Source organism: Nansenia antarctica (genome assembly GCF_963989245.1).
Source record: "Nansenia antarctica genome assembly, chromosome: 3".
Classification (NCBI taxonomy): domain Eukaryota; kingdom Metazoa; phylum Chordata; class Actinopteri; order Argentiniformes; family Microstomatidae; genus Nansenia; species Nansenia antarctica.
This window is the reverse complement of record NC_137688.1, coordinates 56,191,718-56,211,109: the sequence shown is the minus strand read 5'-3', so window position 1 is coordinate 56,211,109 and position 19,392 is coordinate 56,191,718. Positions and strand designations below refer to the sequence as shown.

The 19,392-nt window shown below is 43.0% G+C and overlaps 2 protein-coding genes across 3 annotated transcripts in view; one reads left to right on the top strand and one right to left on the bottom strand.

The window, feature by feature from the left end:
• Positions 1–299: 299 nt before the first annotated feature.
• On the bottom strand, positions 300–13,087 carry amd1 (adenosylmethionine decarboxylase 1). Its single transcript, XM_080525410.1, has 9 exons — positions 12,793–13,087; positions 9,065–9,151; positions 5,366–5,492; positions 5,065–5,167; positions 4,848–4,890; positions 4,558–4,702; positions 4,156–4,248; positions 3,807–3,962; positions 300–3,660 (listed from the first exon to the last, which is right to left on the bottom strand). Exons 1-9 carry the CDS (start codon positions 12,900–12,902, stop codon positions 3,517–3,519), a joined length of 1,008 nt encoding a protein of 335 aa, XP_080381536.1. The 5' UTR covers positions 12,903–13,087; the 3' UTR covers positions 300–3,516.
• An 868-nt stretch (positions 13,088–13,955) lies between these two features.
• cdk19 (cyclin dependent kinase 19) overlaps positions 13,956–19,392 on the top strand; it is a gene marked incomplete at its 3' end in the record, with an annotated part of 33,196 nt that continues 27,759 nt past the window's right edge. For both annotated transcript variants that reach the window (XM_080525507.1, XM_080525506.1), the window contains exons 1-2: positions 13,956–14,099; positions 16,978–17,053. In XM_080525507.1, the coding sequence (XP_080381633.1) occupies positions 13,972–14,099; positions 16,978–17,053 (204 nt within the window). In that variant the 5' untranslated portion in view covers positions 13,956–13,971. The remainder of the gene's footprint in view (positions 14,100–16,977; positions 17,054–19,392) is intronic.

The window sequence follows — 19,392 nt, the reverse complement described above, 5'->3', positions numbered from 1 at the left end:
TTAATGAAACTAGCTGCATCAATGAGGCATTCTTAAATGGTAAATGTTTAAATGCTTAGAGGGGACATCAGGTACAACAGAGAGCCTCTTTACCAGGACTATTAGTTATATGTACAGTTGATTGTAGTAGTTTACTCCTTCTGTCTCCATTCACTGGTACAATATTTACACTGGGTGGATTGGATTCTCTACAGTTCAGTGGTTGGTTATAAAGACACAGTGGATAATTAACTACAGCACTCATGTTGACATGTTACACCCATGGCTCGTAGTCACACAAAATCACACAGAGGAAAGAGCAATCTTTTTTTTTTATTAAAGCATCAAGCTCGTAGTACAGATATATTTAGCACATCTTGACAATCCAAAGAATAGCAAAAGAATTAGAACAGCAAAGTTTCCCTTCAGTACATCCTGATACATCCTGCAATTGCACCCGCTCTCACATTCGGGGAGGCTTGGACTTTCCCTTCCCTTAAACCCCTTTATGAGATTCAAGAGTAAGGTCAGAACAAAATACACGATCGAATTTGCTTCCAAAGGTCACCCATTAACTTCAGAACAAAGATGTTTGGAACACTGGTTTTACAACAAAACAGTTGGGACAAATAAAGAACAAAAAATGATTGGTCCAGCAAAAATGCATTCCTTACAAAAATGTTTTGTAAAAATATTACTATTAACCTGCAAAAAATGCATTTGAGTTTATAATATATATATATATATATATATATAAAAATAAAAAAAATAAAAATAATGTTCCAAACCACCAACAGGACTACCCACTACTCAGATGTTCACGTCTAAATAGGACAATCCAAAAACAGTTGCCGTTAGTTACCTCTGTTTGTGAGCAGTGCTGGTGCAAATGTAATGTTTACTTCAGCTCCTATAACACTGAGAAGGCAGATCACCACAGGCATCCGAGTCATAACATTTCAGGTAAGGACACCAAGCAAAGGTTGGTCCTCAGGAAAAAATAAGAAACCACTCCAAAACCCACAACAGACATGGAGGGAAGCCATTCCAATTGTCAACTTTGCCTAAGGTCCTAACATGAAAGGCATAATTCACTCTACTGGTCCACTCGTAACATTAGTTTTAGGAAGCCCAATTTTTCTGCCATCAAGTGATCCACATACTTCAGTGTTACACAAGCCATCCGAAACAGCTTGATGTTTTCTTCATTCTCAACATTTTGGTGGAAAAGCCCAGGATAGAATCCTCAGTGCTGAAGGCAGGTCATGACTGCAGTCTTAAATGCAGTTAGGAGAGAAAAAAAAAGAAAAGAAAAAAGAACAAACGTTTCCCATCCGCTCCAGCTCTGTCAGCAAATTCAACTCAATCTGCATTCTCTGGCAGGGGAAGCATCATGAACATCACTGAGCAGCCAATGGAGATGATGATCCTCAACATTCTATCAAAACCGTTATCAAATTACAAACCATACCTGTACACCAACTGTAGAGATTAGGACCTGCCTTGAGCACTGTAAGGGAGGAAAAGTACAAACAAATAATCCCATCCCAAAGGGGAAGAGTCTCCAACCTGTCTCAATAAAACATCATCAGGATGCCTCAGTCTCATCTACATTTTTAGCTGATAAAACATGAGGAAGGTGAAGCACATTGATCTACTTACACATGAGGAACAGATTGCAGCACACTACACTGTCAAGCAATACAGCACTAGTAGTCACATGCACCAGTGTCACAGGATTTTTCCCTCACTGAACAAAGGGCATTGATGGTACTCCAAAAAACTGCAATGGAGTCACATTTTAGACCAATTCACTGCAAAAACGTCTGCGCACAATAAAATTAATAAAATGGCAGTTTATGCAACAGTTATGTGTGGAATGATCCGGGATCAGCCTGGCATGCTCAGATTGGTGGGCCTCTATTGTGTGCTTACCGATGTCTGTATAGATGGGGAAAGAGAGAGAGGATGTACATTGTTTAGAAAAAGAAAAATGCTTTGCTGGGCAACCGCTGCACTAAGCAAAGTGTCTGATTCATTATTTCCCATTCAGGGCCACACGGTGCAGCCAGGAGAGCCACTATGTCAAGCATGGTTCTGGGGCCAGGGGAGACCTGCTGGGGCCCGGGGACAATGGCTGACATGCTGGACGGCAGAGGGGCATTGTTCTGACCCACACCACAGCTACCTAAAGGGACTGGGTCTCCTTGAGTCATATACATTCTGATAAAGCCCTCATCGAGCTCCTCTCTATGGGGACCTGTACATTCAAAGTTGGGACAGCTTCTTTTTTCTTTTTTTGCTTGGCTGCTCTACATTCAGTTGACTATTTTTTATTTTCATCTAATTCATATGAACGCATACATTTAGAGTGCGTAAATAACTGGGAATTTCAAGTACCAGAGGCTTCCTGTTGGTACAGCATACTGTAAAAGGAGCCTGGGTAAAAGTGTACATTTAGACATTCCAAACACTGAAGCAACTGTACAGTACATCTTAAATGACTTACTCTATATGAATACTGTTGCCTGGGACTAAAACTGAAAAGCAAGTCTATTTGTAGACACATTCAAAGGCTAAATGATTGTCGAGGTGGAGAAGCATGGCTGAGTGAACAGAGGCATTCTGACCCAATTACAGCACTGCTTTAAAACCTCACAAAGCAGGAATTCCTTTGGCTCCAGTGCCGCTTACAGCCATGTGCAACCAAATCACTTTGACCCCCCCCTCAGCCTCCATCCATTCCTCTGGTAGTGTAACACTAACATTAAGTATGGCAATTCTTTTTAAACATGGAATTAATGGAATATCTTCTGACATTAACTTGACAACAATGTTATGGCATGAATATCAACTGCAGATATCAACTCAATGAGACCACAAATTAATTTAGACTTTTAAAAAAGACAAAAAGGTTGGCCTTATTATTTCATACCAAGGTGTGTGCTTGGGTCAGCTATAAAACACGGTGTGTTCTTAAAGTGCACTCGGAAAGGTCAAAAACAAAAATTATGCGCACGTGCAACAGGTCAAATGAAGCAGCAAATCAGTGCGAGAGAATGGTGGGGGTTTGGATTTTTTACTAGGACAGTGGAACGGTAAGCTCATCACAGAGGCGGACTCATCTGAGCACGCCAGGACCCTGGCCTAGTGGGCACGAAAGCCCTGTCTGTGGGGAATGAGGGGGGAGACCTGCAGGAAAGGGACGCTGCACTGGGTGCGCGGGGCACGGGTGGACAGCCTCAAACAGAGCGTGTTTAATTCCTCTACATGCACTTCAAGATCACAGCAAGAGTGAGCTAGAATATCTAAACAGAGAAAAGAGCTTTCATGCAAGAGTTCTAAGTCATAGGTACAACAATGCATACAATTCAAACTGGAGGTTAAACTAGGGCCCGTGGGCTCTTCAGAGCCAAGAGATCCTGAACAATGGCAGCAGAGAGGGAGGGGCCCCTCTGCTAGGGAAGAACCACGGCCGCTGAGGAGGAGCCCCACACGACCGCCTTTCTTTTTACGTTTCTTTTTCATTCTTGATGATCAACTCTGCTGGTTCTGCTGACGATTCTTGGCATAACTGGTAAAGACAAAATTGTAATCGTTGAATTGGGCCAACTGGCGGTCGAGGCGCTTGTACCCCTCAAGTTTCTGGGCGGAAGAAAAGACACTGCGACATTTTGAGCTCTGCAGGAGAAAAAGATGGGGGGAAGAAAAAAAACGCCATCAAAGAAAGGTTGTTTACATTGAAGATTCCAAGTACAGTCAGGATCTGACATTTAGAATTGGAATAAAATGAAGAACTTGTAACCCTCATTTGAACATCGACCCACCTGATTAACAAAAAGCGTAGTCACAAATTTTCCTGGCTTGAAGACGTCCACTACCTTCCTGATCAAATCATCGTAGGATGTCTGGGAGAGGTTGGTCTCGAAGCTGACGTAGGAGAACTCTGGCTCTGGAGTGATGTGGATGGTCCAGTAACTTCCCTGTGGGAAAAACAGAAGGAAGATGTTCAGAGGTGAAGGTGTTCAGAGGTGAAGGTGTGGGACAAACAGAAGGAAGATGTTCAGAGGTGAAGATGTGGGACAAACAGAAGGAAGATGTCCAGAGGTGAAGATGTTCAGAGGAGGCTTTTCAGGTGCCACGAGAGTCGACAAGACATCGGCAGAATCCACTTACGTCAGTCTTCATTCCATTCATGGAGTATCCACAAGGGTTGAACATTGTGGCGTCAATCACAGAACCTAGTATCAGGTCACGAATTCCACTCATCTGAGAAAACAGAGACAGAAAAAAAATCTATAAAGTACTCAGTATATATATCAGTGATGTGCTCTATAAAAACGCAGCAGAAAGTAAATATACGATGAACCACTCAAAACCCCAACTTGATCCAAGGAAGGAATAATTGTATGATTTATGTCTTCCGGAAATGAATCAAGACAATTTATCAGTGTTGATGATAGCGTGATCTGGGCAGCCACTACAGTACTTGACAGTGCCCATGAGTGGACCCCCCCCCCCCCTCTTAAGAAAATGATTATGTACTAATGATGCCATTAGTTAATTAGTGGTCCTTACACGAGTGACATCATTTGCGGAAACACCGTCTTTCATGTAGAACTGGTCCATAATTGCTGGCTCAAGGTCACTCATCAGAATTTCCAGCGTCTGATCCGCATGCTTGTTCTCCCAGAACTCAGGCAAATCCAGAGTAAACAGGTACCTGGGGGTAAATAGCAAAACATGACGTATATACACAGCAGTTCTAGACAAAGCAAAATCGTTCTCAATGGCAATATACCCACTCCTCAGCATCAGTCACCATTCATAGAACGCAGTTTTAATTAAAAGTCTTCATATAATCTCACCAGCAATCAGAATTCAAACGTCCCATGCAGTAGGCTGCTCCATCTGGAAAAGAGGAGGGCAACATTTAATTTTCTCAATTCATGTACCAATATCTCATATCCTCCTCACTGACTCCTCTCACCATGGCACGCGGAGTGACTCTTACAGCCTTTCACTTCAATGCAATATGTGACTGAACAGTTTGGGAATTCAACTGAGCATTAGACATTGACTTACTTGGGAAAATCTGGCTGAGAAATTCCACTTCCTCCTGGAAGTTCCGATGAGGGAACTCCTGATGGGTGGGCTTCATGAAGTTCTTGCGAGAATAGAAGAAATTCTGTGGGTGTTGGAGAGAGATTGGATTAGATGAGGTTTCATACCTTTTCCCCCGAGAGCAGTAACACATGATCATTCTCCCAAACAAAAACAGGACATAATACATAAACAATACTGCATATGACCATAAGCTGATATTACAATCATATTGGTTTAATGGAACATGTAGAAGTCACATGGTTGCTTGTGTCATACTAACCTCGATGGCATCAAAGCCACAGTACTCCCTGGCGAGTTCCAGCAGAGGCATCAGTGCTTGCAGTAAGAGGGTGGTTCCACATGTCTTCAAAATGAAACGTCTCTTGGAGACAAACATGCTACTCTCACTGAGGGCAGAAAGGGGACAAGTGGAGACAAATTAGAAGATGACAAACATATGAACAAAAATGTAAAGTTATTTTTCCATATTTTTCTTTTTATTGTGATAGAGATAGTAGAGATATGACAGGAAGTATGGGAGAGAGAGAGAAGGGATGACATGCAGGATATGTCCGCGGCCGGAATCGAACCGGGAACCCTGCGGTTACATGGTCAACGCTTAGTCCCCTACGCCACCTAAGCGCCCCTACATATGAACATTTTTGAGAGAGTCTAGTAAAGGTATGGGCTAGGCTCTCAGCTCTCAGGTTGTAGGACTTCGGTCGAGTGTTTAGTGACGACCGCTAGGGTTGGGTACCGAAAATCGGTACCGGTAGGTACCGGTTACTTTACATTCGGTATGTACCCGTACCGAATCGCAAAGGAGATTTCGGTTCCTCATTTCGGTACTTTTCACACACAAAAAAAATCTTCCCCTGGTGTCCGGTGTCATGCAACAGTCAACCACACGTGACTTGAGTCGTGACGTGAGTGACATCGCCTGTTTCCAATTTCCAATCAGTGCGTGCGTGGTAGTGAGGTGAGCAGTTGTGTTGAGAAGAAGAAGAGTGAGTTTATAGTAAGTGTAGTAATATAGTTAGTGATTGTATTATTGTATTGATATTATTATCATCATAATAATCATAATCATATTATCTAATTTCGCTAGCTAGCCTAGCTACGAGGTCACCGAGAATGCCGAAGACCGCAATGAAGCGTTCTAAAGTGTGGCTGCATTTCACCCGACTCGATGAAAACAACGCGAAGTGCTCAAAATGTTTTAAATCATTCGTGTGTAAAGCAGGCAACACATCGAACTTGATGAAACACCTGACAACGCACGCGATACATTTAAGGGTAGAAGGGTGCTCCGTGTTTGACAGCTTGCGCAAGTTCACCCGCCCTTCGGCTGAGCAGCAAGCACCTCCGGAGAGGGGGAGGCGGAGATCGCCATTCCCATTGAGGATGATGATGACAGCATTTCCTCAGGTTAGTAATAATGTTTCCGTTTATTTATTTAAAGAGGGGGACAGTGGACATTCGCCCTCTATGATTTCTTGTTTTGTTTTATTTAACCAGGAAAGGGACGGGGGATTGAGAGATTAAACATGCAGGTAGGTAGGCCCAGGATGGATGGTGTTAGCTGGACTGGGGGAGGGGGAGTAGGGTGAGGGGTGTGTGGAGGTCAGGCAGACCGTCTGATCCGCACCCAAGCGACCCCAGGTGTCGTTATGTGGTACAGCATTCAAGAGGGTCCTATCCAAGACAGGCAGCAGCAAATATTTAGCTACAGTCAGTAACATTATTTAACCTATGTTTATATTGTTGGCTCAACAATGTAACTGTGGTTGTAGGTGTAACTGTGGTTGTAGGAGTAACTGTGGTTGTAACTGTGGTTGTAGGTGTAACTGTGGTTGTAACTGTGGTTGTAGGTGTAACTGTGGTTGTAACTGTGGTTGTAACTGTGGTTGTAGGTGTAACTGTGGTTGTAACTGTGGTTGTAGGTGTAACTGTGGTTGTAGGTGTAACTGTGGTTGTAACTGTGGTTGTAGGTGTAACTGTGGTTGTAGGAGTAACTGTGGTTGTAGGTGTAACTGTGGTTGTAACTGTGGTTGTAGGTGTAACTGTGGTTGTAACTGTGGTTGTAGGTGTAACTGTGGTTGTAGGTGTAACTGTGGTTGTAGGTGTAACTGTGGTTGTAACTGTGGTTGTAACTGTGGTTGTAGGTGTAACTGTGGTTGTAGGTGTAACTGTGGTTGTAACTGTGGTTGTAGGTGTAACTGTGGTTGTAACTGTGGTTGTAGGTGTAACTGTGGTTGTAACTGTGGTTGTAGGTGTAACTGTGGTTGTAGGTGTAACTGTGGTTGTAGGTGTAACTGTGGTTGTAACTGTGGTTGTAGGTGTAACTGTGGTTGTAGGAGTAACTGTGGTTGTAGGTGTAACTGTGGTTGTAGGTGTAACTGTGGTTGTAGGTGTAACTGTGGTTGTAGGTGTAACTGTGGTTGTAGGTGTAACTGTGGTTGTAGGAGTAACTGTGGTTATTGTGCCTCAGCAATAAAAAAGTGAAAAGCTGTTTAATGTTGTCGACCGTGTTATTATTATTATTATATATATATATTATATATATATTTTTAAAAAAATCAAAAGTACCGAATTAAGTACCGTTTTGGTACCGGTACCGTTTTTAAAGTATCGGTTAGTAACCGGTACCGGATAAAACCCAAACGATACCCAACCCTAACGACCGCTGGACTGTCTTGTTTAGACTCCATGCAGACGATGACAAGCGGCCGTGACCTGGATTTCTCCTGCTGATCGCTAGCCTGCCACCAGCTCTAGAGAAGGCATGCCTAATTACCAGATGCTATAAACAGCTTATCTTAGTCCCCTTTGAGCAAGCATACCCTTTCTAAAGCAGTCAGGGAAAGGGCCTCGGCCAACACTTGTGGGACCTGCAATTGTTGTTTACAACGACCAGACTCCAAACCCACATGATTACATTCCTCCATGAAAAAAAAAAATCTGTCTTATTAGTCATCACATGGCGTCTAACAGGCTTCCTCTGACTGGTTTCCGAGGAGTAGCCCCCTGCCAGGGTTCCCTCCCTGCCAGACACTCCCCTACCCAGTGGGCAGGTAGGAGTTGTCAGCGTAAAATGTACACAACGCCTATCTAGGTCATATTCAGTTGGTTGCAACATTCAAGAATGTCGCATATAAACCCTTCTTGGTCAGAGATGACGGTTCCCTATTCTACAGGACAGAAGGAATGCGTGTTTTTCTCTATAACATATTTCCATCTGAAGATTCTGTAGCCGGCTGAATGCGACGTCCCTGCTCTACAGCAAGGCAGACAAAACAAGAGATCCATCTCAAGGGCCGTCTGTTCTGACTCAGCGCTAAAGGCGTTCCCAAGCCAATAGTGACATCACCATCCCCGCCCCTCAACTACTCAGCCCTCTTAATATCAGCCCAGCAGCTAGACAGTTGATCCTCCCCCTCAATCTCCCCCGTCATAATAATCCGCACTGCATTGTGTGGATCGGACGGAATGGAGACTTCCCACAGTCCAAACACCGTCCCCCACCCAGAGGAGCCTGGTGGAGGCTGAAATCAAAGGATGGTCTCATTGTAATGCATGGAATGAAATGAGGAATGGTAGGAAGGGCACTGGTAATAAGGATTAGGTGGATGACGGTCTTGTTGTTGACGGACACGGGTGTCACACAGGGGTCAGGCTCTTGGCTCACTGTCAAGAGGATGACACCTAGAAACCTGTGCTTGTGTGGGCTAGCAGGGATGAACATTACATGGTTTACTTTCCCCTGCCTCATCTGATAAGACTCGGGTCAACTAGCCATCCAGAATAGAGCCAGAGAGAAACCAAAGCTCTCTCGTCACCCCTGGGGAGAGACCGGTTTCCATGCAGCTTACTGGAGCAGACCTGTCTAAATCCTGCTCTCTAATCTGGTCGGAAAAGGAGAAAGAGATGAGCCAAGGTGACAGTGGTGCAAGGATGCAGTACAGTCAGTACAACTCACCTGAGTATATAAGCTTCCTGCTTGTCAGTCTTTGTCACACTAATGATCAAACAATGCACATTCTCTAGAAGTTTGTCCCACTCAAACCTGAAAGACAAGAAGATGTGTTTAGGATGATGCAACCCACTAACCTAGATTTTGCTTGTTTACATTTAGCATAATAGAAGCAATTACTGATATTCAAATTCCATTGCTAGAAGAGACTAAATAAATAACATTATTCTCAATTAACGTTAATAAAGAAATACAAAATAAGGGGACATTAACAACAGGTCAATACAAAATGTGGTTGGTCGGTAAATAAATAGATTGCAAGTCATTTGGAACCTGAGGCCAATCAATGGTGTGTGACAAACTAAATTCCACAATGGTTTCAACAAATTCACGGTTCATTTTTTGACAAAGAAATGTTTCAGGCTGGCAGTAGGAAAATGCAATGGGCAGAACATCCCCAGTATACTCAGGGTTTGGTTTTGAAACTGATCCAGAGCCCTGGCACTCGCAGCCTGGCATAGTGCAGCCAGAACGCTGGTGCTGAGGCTCTCTCTGGCAAACACTATAGCTTTCTGCTCAACAATTGAGCAGCAGACTGCTCCCTTCCACCCCCCCGCCCCCCCGCCCACCCCAGCAACCCCTCCTCCTGCATTCACCACTCAAGGACAGCTGCAGTGTCGAGGCAGCGTCACATTCCCACTACAACCTTGGAAGAGCAGCTTCAGTGAGCGAGCACGTGTGGAGCACCCATTATAGAGCAGTCTGGTAGAGGCTGAAGAGCACAGCGCTCAATGGGGAATTTGCTAGGTGCGTTGCACAACCCGGCGAGATCGGCGGGGCCACATGAATTGACATGCCTTTTAATGGTCCATACTTCAAAAAGCTTTGTGACCTTTGAATCTAGAAAAATGTGCTCAACCTCAGACTAGTGGGGGGAATGGGTTTGAATTGAGAATCCAGCACTCAATGAGTGGCACCTGGTTGGTTATAAGCAACAGCAGGTGAAGTAGAGGACACATTGGTTATTCCTCAAAGATAAACACCAACAAACATTGGACATTCATGTAGTAATTACCGTCGATGCGGCTATTGCTGATAGCAAAAACCTTTACAATGCCCAATAAATCTCAAACATGTCAGTGGTCAAACATACAGAAGGTGGCATCCTAATGTGTTCAACTGCAAATGGTCGTTCTGTCGCTCATCCATCCACAGTTACCACACAGACAAATATAATCCTTGAAGGTTGGCAACAAGACAATGATGTGGAGATCATTTACAGGGCTCAGACCTAATATTAGTGAAGACAAATTTCCTGACCGAATTCCTTTTATTAGACTCTTGCAACATCAAGCCAGAGGGACTGTCAGTGGACACTTTCACGCCAGCTCACGTCAATGTGAAATGAACACTGTAGCTATTCCTGGTTACTGATGGGGTCATCTTTCTCAGGCTAGATCGACTGAGGTGATAAATACATAATGAATATTGCAGAATGGATGACAATAGGCACCAGGAACCGTATGTTAGATCATGGAAACTATCGTTTAACATATGAAGAGGAACAGACGGGTAGGATGTCCAAAACCCAGCTCCTGTCTAGTAGGCTACCATCAGTAGCTCCTTAGACCTAAAACGGTCAGGAGAGACAGAGGTGGATGTGAAATCCAGATTTGTGAATCAGATGCCCTTGTGGACTTATTTGGACATTGGCATGCTTCCAGCACCACTGATCCACTAACACCTCTCTCTGAGCCATTAATCTTCCCTGGCTGTAAATTAATACTCGCAGTCATTCAGTCAGTTGGCCACACACACTTTCTAAACCCAGCCATGGTGATTATGTTAACAACCAGAAAACTCAGGCTTTCCCTAGAGCTGGCAAGTGTGGATATGAACCGTGTCACAGAGAGGGAGGTGAACAGTGACCACGACTGCTAATCAGTCCTTCATCGAAATAAACCTACTGAAATGTATCAATGTATAAGTCTGAAGCAGTCCCAATCCATGCGATTGCCATTTGCGATCAAACATGTTTAATAAGGGAAGAGAGTAGTGGTCATTTCAGAAACAGACCATGGAAGGAAACCTGAAAACTAGAGACCACACTCTTGCCAACCAGCTGTTCCCATCATGCCCTTAGCCATAAATGTTGAGGGCTAGCACCAAATGTTCCCCTTCCAAAAGGGGCATTAACGATTTCTCATCCTAGCACTTTTAGCTTGCTCTAGCTTAGTTCATATCGGGGTGTATAATAGTGCAATAATTAGGAGGGCATGACTACGTAAATAATGTGCTAAAGAAAAAATGAAGATAACCCGATTAAATCTGATGTAAAGTTGTTGTTTTTTTCCGTCAGCTAGCCTAACCAACAAAAGATGCCAGATCAAGGCACGCGCGTTACAATTTCTTGCCCTTTCGAGTACGCCCCCGGCCAATCAGACCTGGATGATAATAACGTCAGGGAAAAACGTGACAGCTTGAACATAAATGACATTACAACGTTTCAGTTTCCAATCAATCACAGGCTCGTCAGTTTTTGATAGCCGTTTGCCTATCTTGCAATTATATTACCAATCTTATCTGTGTAAGTACCAGGAGCTACGTCCAAGATTCCATGTAGTTTATTGTTAATTCATTGAGCCCGACTGATTTCATTTGTATATGGCCTTCATACAGCTATTTGATTACATTTGGGATAGTAAGCACAAGTATAATGGACGGTCACTTGACTGACAGTTGATTCTGCCAATGGTGTGTGTGGTGGTTTATTCTGCACTGCAGATGTTGTAAATCTTGTAAGTCCACGACTGTCAATGGGGCTCATCATAGAACAGACGACCCAGCGCACAGCGGACACGGCGCACGCTAGAACCACATGCCACTAGCCAGGGCCCTCGTGCGTGACGCAGACGAACAAATGTGGAATGTGTAGCTACAACTTCAGAGTTTACATTGTAGATACGAGTAGTAAGCGAGTTATATTGAATACACTGGATGTGGTCATTTATAAAAGTGCTCATACAGTCAAATCCGTAGGCAACATGTCCATTAGCCAGTTAGCATGGATACCCAGAAACACCATGCGCAGTACACTAAAAACCCGCGAGCAGTCAAGCTAGAATAGTCCACCTCCTGCCTCATCTCAGCAGCAGGCCCTAGTATTCTCTCAAGCATAACAATTTTCTAGGCAGCAACCTGAAAATGACATTACGGGCCAAATATCTTGACACATTTGGGTAATTTGAGGACAGATTTAATGTTAATGTTTGGCAAGAGCTTGACAGTTGTCTGAATTCTGACAGTCTTCGGGCAACCATACAGGTGAGCTAAACACGGATTGAATGAATGAACGAACGAATGACTCAGCTAGCTAGTAGCAAGCGAGTGCCAGTGGTCGGAGTGGGGGGATGGTAATTCATTCTGAATGACGACGTTCGCTAGCTGGCTAGCCTGCGCTACGTGTTGGAACGGGGGGGTCATCCACAGATTAGGGACCACGCGACATGCCCGCGAGTGAAGGATGCTGAGGTGGTTTAGCGAGCCGACTGAGCTTGTCACTTCACTTGTCCGAGAAAGAAGTCTAGTCAACAATGTGTTAACTATCCAGTCGCTAACAGATGAACTATTGCCTGAGAGCAGTGGCTAAGCTACTCAGCTAACTGAAATGACAGGTAGTTGCAGATCATTAATAAATACTGTATTCATCGAGTCTTCACATCACTAACACAAACCTTGGGATGGTGCGGAGGTCCCCCGTTCCTTTGGTCTCATCCTGCCGAGAGAACCACACCTCCAGCAGCTTCTCGGTTCCCTCGAAGAAGTGTGCACCGTTCTCTTCCATCGTGAGACAACAGATACCAACCACAGAAATTAAACGTTGGTTACGTTTTCTACTTAATTAGTCCTTGCTTGATCGTTATAATTTATTAAGTATAGTCCTTTAGCAATCCAGGTGTAATTTCTTGGTTTTACCGTCTTCCCTTTTACAGAGAATACTGTAGAGCGAGTGCTAGCTAATATCGCCGGCCATACTGTGTAAAGCGCAGAATGAGAGCTGCACAGTGGTTTTATTCACCGGCTCTAATACGTCAGTCTCAAGTTAGACGAATCGCACTGACGGATTCTTGCTCAAGAAGTGAGGATTGGTTTTGACAACTGTCAACATTACAAAGGTTAGGCCTCCGTTTCCTATCTCAAATGATGATACCACAGAGATGATACATTAAATTGGCAGCTGTAAAATATTTACCAATGCGAATGTAAATGTCTACTACTTCTCCACGTTTATCAAAGTTTCAGCCAATTGTTAATGGATTCTGATATGTTCACCGTATCAAAACATTTTTTTACAGATTTAAAAATGCTGGTGTGTAATAAGGACGATTTTTGCTACATTTACATCCCTCTTTCGTAATCATACCTACATAAACGCATATGGTGGTAATAGATGGCAATAGGAAATAGTATGAAATTGTTGTTTAGCCCAGTCTCTCTCATCTGAAGATTCTATTTAAAACATAAAAGAGACCTACATGTTATGTCAAACTTCAACCGGTGGTTGCAATAGGTTTCAGTTGTATCAGAAAAAAACATGACATTAACCCCGCATTTTTTTGAGAGAGTTCATGAGTACGCAAGTGCAGTATCTGTAGCGCGAAATGCGGGTTGTAGTTTCACAGACCGTTAACCTATATGCTCAAAATACAAACTGGTGTTTTTGAAAACTACCTTCCCCATAAAGCCTTGCGTGCCAATTAGAAACGTCAACGAGCCAGTGAACATTAAGCGGAGCAGACCAAAATCCCAAACAAGGAAATGGTGGGGGAATAAAACGACCAGATTATTTAATTAATGCATGTAATAATTAATATTTTATTTTATTGTAAATTAAGAAATATTTATGGGTTAAAATGGATTACGACTTCAAAACAAAGCTCGCGGCCGAAAGAGAGAGAGTAGAAGATCTGTTCGAATATGAAGGTTGCAAAGTGGGTCGAGGCACCTACGGGCACGTTTATAAAGCTAAGCGCAAAGACGGGTAAGAATCTGAAAACGTTATTGTTTACACAATAAACTGATTTCAGAATGCCTTACGAAGACAATATTTCTTTGTACGTTGGACAGAGAATTGATTTCAACCACCCTGAGCGCTGCCCGTGTCTGTGTTTTTGTTTTCATGTACGCACTCACTCACACGGTCCTCCCCCAAAACAACACAGTGGTGGTGTTTATTTTTTGACAGACTGTTCATGGGAAGGAGCTACTTTCAATGTGTTATTTATCTAAAAAACTTATATCTTCAGTGGGAACTCGTAAATGATATTATTTTCTGATTTTGATCAACTTGGCTAAATCTTTGCTGCCCAACATTATGTTATGTACAGTAACAGTAATAACCTTGCACAGACAGCCGAACTCGATGCAGTAGAGTATGTTCCCTTTTTGGTGCTAGAATTATAATAACATGAGTAGCCAAACACAGCTATGCATGTTCCATATTGCATATGTTGGTGCAATTCTTATGTTTTTTGCCAACAAGGTGAGAGGTGAGAGAGACTCTCCAAACATCTCATAAGGAATATTCTTGTAATTTATGTTGTTCCAAATTCTCCTCTTTGCAGTTATCAATTTCACCAATACATATTTTTCGTAGGTCTATAGTGCCACACAGTAGGCATAACTATTGATTGATTAATAGATTAGGTGTTTTGTTCCTCATGCAATACACATAGCTTTACATACTGTGTAATTTGCCTTGTATGAACTATGAAGTAATAGACAATGTCAATATAGCACAGTGTACATTTCTTTCGTACCGTTATGGTATTAAGGTATCCTTCTGTGGTTTGTATAGCATGTATGATTTGTTGACAGTTCGACAGTTTAGTTCATTGGTTGTTTTTTAATCAGTCATAAATAGTAATACAGTAATACCCATTAATTTAAGTGTTTATGTGATCATCACTAAAGTACATCATAAAAAGGTGGCTTATTCTAACACTAATTCTATTCTGTTAGAACAAGCCACCCTTTGCTGCCCTTAGTACCAAAGTCATGGTCACACACTTACTCATTTCAATAAACAGACTATTCACTGGTTAGAAAAGCTTTACAAACTCCAAAAACAATATTGTAGACCTAGTCTTTAGGCTATTGTTCTCAGAGAAAATAAGACATAGTCCAGTAAACCTAGCCTAGTTGATGCTGGAAATAGCCTAGCATGTTTCAGTTATTTGCATAACTTTCAGAGGACTAGTGTACTCAGTGTTTTTTTTAAGGTTGATAGCCTGTCAGTCCTGTTGTCCATCTGTCCATACGTAGTAGCTTAGGAAACACTTTTCATAATGTATTTTATTATAGCACCTTATGATGTATGTTGTCCTATACTGTTCCAAATATTGATACTATTATCTTGGTCCTCTTGCTAAGTATTTGATATTAGCCTTGTGAGTCACTATTTTCACGGGCTGTGAAGACGATATGCTTCGACTGTGTACACTGAGGGGAGGTATACATGTATGTGAGTTTGGTAATGTGAATCAGGATGCCTATTGCGAGGCACAAAAGGCAGCCCTGTGGGCTGTGCGACGGCCCTACCCACACTAGGTACCCACCAGCTCCTCCAGGAGCCTCTGGACACTAATCTAATGTGAAGGCCCAGAAAAGTTGTAATTCACCATTACCATTATCTGGATGGTGTTTGAATACTGCTCAAGAAAATAGCAAAGTGAAAGAATTGGAATTACATCCATTCCCCACACCCGCACCCACCACCTCTTCCTCACATTTGTTCTTGTTTTCGTCTCACTTTCTTACTTTTGTAGACTTGACATTTCCCTAAGTTTTTTTTCATGATTGAAAGAGTTAAAAGGAGTTTTTGTAAAGCATAACAGGTCAGTATGGTTGTTTGTCTTTTGTGCTCATTGCTGAATTAATTGGAGTGCAAATTAACAAAATGCATATTCAAGACCTATCAGGGCCATTATGTTATTGAATTCACATGCTAATGCAGCAGAGAGAGGGAGACACATCTGAAGGGAAATGTTTGATATACATACAGGCCCCATACTCATTCAGAATGATCATCAGACAAAGCCATTGTTTGTGTGAAATAGTCAGTATATGGTCTTCATCATAACATTGATACCATGAATATTTCCCCATGTGCCTTAAAAAGCATACATAGGTCCATCCTCCTCATGTCCTAATAATATTTCCACAAGAATCAATATTAGGTTTGCTCTCCCCACACTAGAACGCTGCTTATCTCAAATAATCAATAGTTCCCTGCATCGCAGTGCACTGTACGTGTGCACGCCATAATACGTCTCATATTTCTTTACTGGCAGGCACATCTTTCGGTGCCTTTCTCCACCAGCCGGTTTTTACAAGGGCACAGGAATATCCTCTAAATGTAAAACCACAAGGGAGAAAGCTCTACGTGTTAAACTGACACAGCAATTTTTGGACAGATACTTTTTTTTTGCAGTGTGTGTTGTCAGAAAGCACAATGAGCCGCTTGAGGTGTAGCTGAATCTGAGCTCTGTGTTTGCATTGGGGGCGAGATGTGGATAATGATCAGGGCTCTGGGGAGAGACTGCACTCAACAACAACAGAGTACTCCTGTGGCGGGGGAATAGCAGTCTTCAGCCAGAGGATATTGCTAATGGCAGAGATTCCACTGTTTCCTGAGCACGTGACTGGCTATCTATCATCTCAAACGTTTTTGTATTCTCCCCACCTTTTCTGTCTTGCTCTCCCTCATAAACTCCCGGCCGTTATACCAGATACTGTATATATCGTTAATCTAACTATGCTGTTCAAGAACATGTAAATGGCCTTGTATGCTACATTGCCAAACAAATAAACCTGGTTTGTAATGTTGTCTTTATTTAATTTTGTCTGTCTCTGTGCAGGAAAGATGAGAAGGAGTATGCACTAAAACAAATTGAAGGCACTGGAATATCGATGTCTGCTTGCAGGGAAATCGCAGTGAGTTAATAATGTTATTCAAAGACCTTTCATGTTTGTATTTGTTTAAATCTGGCAATGAAGAGTTAATCCGATTTTCTAAATCAATAGCCTATCGTAACTTCTCTTGGAAATCAGATTCTGAACGTTATTTGTAAAAAATGTAATCTCCATGTATTCGTCTTATCAGAGAAGGCATTACAACCATTACTATGCACACTGTAATCTCTAACTCTTGCAGATAAAGCTTCCTCCTATAACATGATCCTTAGTGAGGCTGCCACGACTGGGCAGCTGCTGGAGATAGATAAAGGCACAAACAGGGACCCAAGACCACTGGCGGACTCAGGGCCTCTCTTAAGTGCCCTTTTGAGTGGCAAAAATGCCCTTTTGAGTGGCGAAAATGAGAGGACGTGCCCTATTGGTGCCCCTCCAATGGTCTAAACTTGACCATGTGCCCCCACAGTTGAAAAACGTCACACTAAAGTGCCCTTTTGAGTGGCAAAATTAGAGGATGTGCCCTATTGGCTGCCCTTCCAATGGTCTAAACTTGACCATGTGCACTGATGGGGAGATGTTGTGCAGTAGGTGCCCTGTTTTTTTTTTAGCCCCTGCCCTTCAAACAGCCTGAGTCCGCCACTGCCTAAGACCGCTGTTGCACCTCCACTGGAGAGTCTACTCTTGTACCCACATGTTTACAGGAAGTAATAGCTTGATGTAATAGGATGTCCTAGAAGTGCCTGCAGAGTGGACGATTCTCCTCATGGCCATGCACACTGCACATCATCTTTACTCACATGCTAGGGAGCGTACACACTAATAATAATAATAATAATAATAATCTACATTAGACTTATATAACGCTTTTCTAGACACTTAAAGACGCTTTACAAATTGAAAAGATTGAGTAGTAATAATAAAAAGACACAAAAAATAAATAAAAGAAAGTATAGGGGCCTAATTAAGGTAGTGCTGGTAAGTGTATACACTAGTGTGTATACAATGATGGTCTGCGCGGTTGTACTGTGTGATGCCGCCAATAATCAGTCAATCAGGCACACACAAACACACACAACTAAACAACTGCCCATAGCAAGACACCACAGGTCCTCCTTAGTAGAACAGTAAAATGGTTAAACCATTAGTGTTAGTGTGCCTTATCTGAAAATGCTACACAGGCCGATAAGTGCACATAGTGATTCTTGCTAACACAATGCAGAAGAGGAGGGTATGGTGTCAGCTGAAGCTTTATCTTTGTGTCATTCATCATGTCCTCTGTGAGGAACAGCAGAGACATGTGGTAGACATGCTGTGTTATGTAAAGGTCTGATGTGCATATTACCCACATGCCGTTGTCAGTAGGTATGTGACACATGATCCTCACAATGTCAGTTATGTTGCCTAGTTTCTCCTGTTGTGATGACATTGGTTCTGTGTTTTCACCAGCAATACAGTCCAGCTCACTTGATGATGATTGGCTACACACAGCAACAGTATCTTACATCTTTATAGAGAAACATTCATTTTGTTACTTTCTTTTCCTTTCTCAAAATCAATATTCCCATTAGTGGGGGGCATTAAAAGGAGCTATGGTTTGACTGAGCAATCTCTGTAAAGAAAAACAACAATGTCAATGGCTGTCAGCAGAGTGGTGAGTTTCAAAGCGATCTCCAGCTCCATAGCTCCAGCAGAGGGAGGATAACTGGGGTCTTTTGTGCAGAGGTGCAAGTGTGTTAGCGACAAGCGGCCGCCTCGGCTCTGCAGTGATGCACAGAGGGACTGGATGAGCTCCATCTGGCTTGCTCCACGGCCCCAGCCCAGCCAAATCCCCTCGTCCTCGTCCCCGTCCCGACCCACCACTCGCCAACGGTACCGGTCAGGTGTCCCTCAACACCTCGGCTCGCCTGCGATGTTTACACAATGGTCTGTTGTGTTTACACACCTCACTTGTGTCTCCATAGTGGATACTCTTATGACAGTCTGTGGCCGCACCCTGATGTGAGGTGTCAGGTTACAGGCCTTCCTGTCTTCTCTCCTGGCGCCTCCTCCCTGCCACAGGCGAGCGTCAGAGATCGCAGTGTTCTGCCCTGGGTGGGGGACGACGACGACGACGACGACGACGACAGTTTCTTCGTCATGTGAGACCTATGTCCCCAAGGCATTCCCAAGTTGAGTCAACATTATTTTGACAAACAAGGAGCAAGTTACTGTCACTGGGAATGATCATCTAACACAACACATGAGATCAGTCTGTGAATCATGATGAGATCAGAACTGTTTCACGAGCTCAGTGAAAGATGATGGCAATTTAATGTTGTGTGTTGAGTAAAGCTACAGAAACCTAGTACGAAGTAAATTGT